The sequence below is a fragment of the Sprattus sprattus genome, assembly GCF_963457725.1.
Source record: "Sprattus sprattus genome assembly, chromosome: 1".
NCBI classification, from domain to species: Eukaryota; Metazoa; Chordata; class Actinopteri; order Clupeiformes; family Clupeidae; genus Sprattus; species Sprattus sprattus.
Genome location: NC_137920.1, coordinates 71,950,990 through 71,955,989, shown reverse-complemented (window position 1 = coordinate 71,955,989; position 5,000 = coordinate 71,950,990). Strand labels below are relative to the sequence as shown.

Below are 5,000 nucleotides of genomic sequence, written 5' to 3'. Positions count from 1 at the left end.
AAAAAACTGTAAATGACAAAATGCCTTCCCTTTTTTGTGTGTGTGACTGTGAATGCTTGCGTGTGCGTGTGCGTGTGCGTGCGAGTGCGAGTGCAAGCGCGTGTGTGCGAAGGTGTGAGAACATGACTCACTGTTAGAAATTAGCCTCAAGTTGGTGGTGCAGAGAAACTTACAAATGGAATCTAAAATCCCACCAATCAGAACTCGAGATCCGCCGTTCTACACTCCTCTGGGTTCTGGAGCCAATAGAACCGGAGGGAAGGCTAATAGCTCACTTTTACAGGCCTGCGGTTCTGAGTGTGGCCGACTGGACCTTCTGTCTGAAGCTTTCCTCTGGCTGCCCTGAGCACCACACACACACACACACACACACACACACACACACACACACACACACAGTAACAGCTAAAGGCCAAGCCCATGATGCATAGCGCCAAATACACACTGACAAGGAGAGCTATGGACTCGCTCACACCCATACACACACACACACACACACACACACATGCATGCACGCACGCACTCACACAGGCGCGCATGCACACACACACACACACACACACACACACACACACACACACACAGGCGCGCGCACACACACACACACACACACACACACACACACACACACACACACACACTCACATACATACACACACACACAGGCGCGCACACACACACACATACATGCGCGCACACACACACACACATATACTGTTTAAGTTGAGAAAATTAAGCATCTGCTTAAGAAAGTGCTATAACGGCAGTTTTGTAGGAGTAGCTATGGTTTATGGAGCAGCTAAAAGCCATCCAAGTTCACCACTCATCCTGGACTTCTTCCCATCTCTAGACAACAGAGCACAAGAGAAAGAGACTGAAAGAGTGGAAGAGAGAGAGAAAGAGAGAGAGAGTGTGAGTGTGAGAGAGAGAGAGAGAGAGAGAGAGTGTGAGAGAGAATGGGTGAGAGAGTGTGATGGAGAGAGGGAGAGAGAGAGAGTGGGAGGGAGAGATAGAGAGAGAGAGTGTGAGGCAGATAGAGAAAGAGAGAGGATAAAACAGAGGGGGAGAAACTGAAATAGACTGAGAAGAGGGACTAGAGGGAGGAGAGGGTAGAAAGAATGAAAGTAAAAAGTGAGTGTGAGTGTGTTAATGTGTATGTGTGTGTGTGTGCGTGTGTGTGTGTGTGTGTGTGTGCGTGCAGGGGCGTTAACTATAGGAGGTGCAGCAGGTGCGGCTGCACCTGGGCCCGGGGGTGTCGGGGCCCAAAGATATAGCCTACATACATCTCTCGACGGGCCCCCCCAAACACACAGTACTGCATCAAAATTTCGCCTCTCAGATATGCTTGTGTTCAAAGACTAAATGTTGTTAAACTGCTAGTAGTGTGTGTTGCTATATATGCTATTGAAAAGGCAAACTTATCTCATGTCATGGTTTTATCATTTTGGGGGGAAAATAGTAGCAATTTATAACAAAATCATAAGCGGAAGTAGGGAACGCTACGATAGTAACTAGCGTTCACTAGGGGGGCCCCTTTATAAAAATCACCTGGGCCCGTCATGACTACAATACGCCACTGTGTGTGTATTTGAGTGTGAGTGTTTGAAAGAGAGTGTGAGTTTGTGTGAGTGTTTGAAAGAGAGTGTGTGAGTGTGAGTGTTTGAAAGAGAGTGTGTGAGTGTGAGTGTACAGAGAAACAGGGTGAGTAAGAGACAGCATTAAGAGAGGAAGACTGAGAGCGGAAGAGAGGAACACCAGGCAGAGATGTGTGTGTGTGTGTGTGTGTGTGTTTTCTTTCTATGCGGGAACTACATGAGGATATTTTGCCTGAACTTGTTTTCTGTCGTTCGAATGCGTGTTTGTTCTGCTACAGAAGCACTAGATTACAATTGAGAACGCTGAGAAGAAACAGATGGAAATCGCTCTCCCGAGACACTGAGAAGAGAGAGAGCACAAAGTGAGTGTGTGTCTGTGTGTGTGTGTCTGTGTGTGTGTGTGTGTCACAGAGATGGTGAGAGGCAGAACGTGTGACAGCGCGAGAAGCTGAAGAAAAAGACGGGACAGAGACAGTGTGCCCCTCTCCGTCACATGATAGTTTGTTTCACAGTTTCACATTCTTCTCCAAACACACAGGAAGCATCAGCTCTGGGAAAAAAAGGTGTGTGTGTGTGTGTGTGTGTGAGAGAGTGAGAGTGAGAGTGTGTGTGTGTGTGTGTGTGTGTGTGATTGAGAGGGTGTGTGTGTGTGTGTGTGTGTGTGAGTGTAAGAGTGTGTGTGTGTGTGTGTGAGTGTAAGAGTGTGTGTGAGTGAAAGAGTGTGTGTGTGTGTGTGAGTGAAAGAGTGTGTGTGTGTGTGTGAGTGAAAGAGTGTGTGTGTGTGTGTGTGTCTGTGTGTGTGTCTCTGTGTGTGTGTGTGTGTGTGTGTGTGTGTGTGTGTGTGTGTGTGTGTGTGTGTGTGTGTGTAAATGAGATTCATGGGGAGCAGATGAATATGAGAAAGCTGGAAAAGAAAGGATCAGATTTAAAGGAGGATGACGTGTGTGTGTTAGTGTGTGTGTTAGTGTGTGTGTCTGTGTCTGTGTGTGTGTGTGTGTGTGTGTTGGGGGAATCAGTTTTGGTCACATGGGCATTACCTTGACACCGCGCACACGGAACTCGGCGAGCGCGCGGCTCATCTTGGCGGCGGCGGCAGGCAGGTCCTTCCCGCTGGAGATGACCTTCACCAGCAGAGAGTCGTAGTGCGGAGAGATCACCGCGCCCTGGAACGCAGACGCACTGTCCAGACGAATGCCCATCCCCTCACCACTCCGGAACACCTGAGGGAGGGGGGGAGAGAGGGAGAGAGGGAGAGAGAGAGAGAGAGATATAGAGGGGGAGAGAGGGGGAGAGAGACAGAGAGAGAGAGAGTAAGGAGGGAGGAAGGGAGTGAGAGAGACAGAGAGATAGAGGGGAAGGAGGGAGGGAGAGAGCGAGATAGACAGAGAGAGATAGAGGGGGAAGGAGGGAGGGAGAGAGGGAGAGAGGGGGAAGGAAGGAGGGAGGGAGAGAGTGAGAGAGACGGAGAGAGATAGAGGGGGAAGGAGGGAGAGAGTGAGAGAGACAGAAAGAGACAGAGGGGGAAGGAGCGGGAGTGGGGGGGTAGACACAAAGAGAATATGAGATGCTAGTTTAAACCAGACTCAGATGCAGCACAACAGTAGGCTACTGCCAGTAATGGTTGTTTATATGGTCAGCTGATGTGAAAGCAACACTCTGCAACAATTTGACACTTTTTGAGGTATGGATTTATAGGCAACTAGTTTGGGTACCATCCTCATATTAATTTTTAAAGCATAGGGTCTATGAAGGACAGATATAAACCTGTGTCTTTCCCACTAGCCATGCAGGATATGCACAACATAGTTCTGTTTTCCCGGGCTGGTACACCCGACAGAAAGAAAAGCTTTCACAGCATTACATTACCAGCTTTACTGCCAAAAGACACAAGTTAGTGTGTTGGCAAGCGTCTATCAGTGTGGTGTTTGCAAGGTTTTTGCTTGCTAGTTTCGGGACAGAACTACTTATTGCTGCTTTAAAGAAGCCAACTGGCCCTACCAGCCTACCATCACTCTTAAACACATCAGCCAATCAAAACACATCGAAACATTAGACTACCAATCAGGGAACATCGGCAAATCAGACAGCCAATCAAAAGATTAAAATGGAAAATACAAGCTGATCAACACACACACATGCCAGTCAACACCAATCATGACACGCCAGTAAATACAAAACATCATATGCCAATCAACATGATCAGTCAATTATCAACAATTATCACAAATTCCTTGTGGTCAAATCATTTTTTATGGGTGGCTGATTTTCATTTGATATGCAATAAACCATTGGTCTCAGACTTTAATAGCTCAAGACCCAAAAGAGGAATTTGGTGTGTCCCCGGGCCCCAATACATTGTGAGTGCAATAACATCTCCATTTATAAACTGAAGAAGACTTCATGAATGTCTTAACCTCTCCATTCATAAACTCCTGCTGAAGAAGACTTCATGAATGTCTTAACATCTCCATTCATAAACTACTGCTGAAGACATCGCACAGGACCTTAACATCATTATAAAAGTACACCACAGCAGTAATCAAATCTGAGTTTCTCACCACCTCATAACAAAACTTGCACTGAAATATGACCGATGACGAGGAGATGAAGATCATTACAAAATCACCACTCTCACTGGTCACCACCACATTAATCTCACACACACACACATACACACACACACACACACACACACACACACACACACACACACACACATTAGTCCTACACACAAACTGTCACATTTACAAACTTAAGCAATACTACTTTTAAACACACATTACTGACTTCTCCATCAATGCTGAATACATGCACTCTGCACCATAATCCACAAGCCCGTCAGTTGGTGACAGAATGTTAGAATGTAAATGGCGGCACCAACGTTACTGATCACACTAATCATCAACGTCACCAATCACACTAACCATCAACGTCACCGACCACACTAACCATCAACGTCACCGACCACACTAACCATCAACGTCACCGACCACACTAACCATCAACGTCACCGATCACACTAACCATCAACGTCACCGACCACACTAACCATCAACGTCACCGATCACACTAACCATCAACGTCACCGACCACACTAACCATCAACGTCACCGACCACACTAACCATCAACGTCACCGATCACGCTAATCATCAACAACCAGACACACGGATAATCAACGTCACCGATCACGCTAACCATCAACGTCACCGACCACACTAACCATCAACGTCACCGATCACACTAACCATCAACGTCACCGACCACACTAACCATCAACGTCACCGATCACGCTAATCATCAACAACCAGACACACGGATAATCAACGTCACCGATCACGCTAACCATCAACGTCACCGATCACACTAATCATCAACAACCAGACATACGGAAACTCACTCACTC

The 5,000-nt window shown here is 47.0% G+C and overlaps 1 protein-coding gene across 1 annotated transcript in view; it reads right to left on the bottom strand.

Annotated features, from left to right (window-relative positions):
* The window catches only part of pcxa (pyruvate carboxylase a), a gene marked incomplete at its 3' end in the record, with an annotated part of 97,964 nt that overhangs the window by 22,331 nt on the left and 70,633 nt on the right, over positions 1-5,000 (bottom strand). The window contains exon 10 of the mRNA XM_080846487.1: positions 2,633-2,815. Coding sequence (XP_080702613.1) covers positions 2,633-2,815 — 183 coding nt within the window. The remainder of the gene's footprint in view (positions 1-2,632; positions 2,816-5,000) is intronic.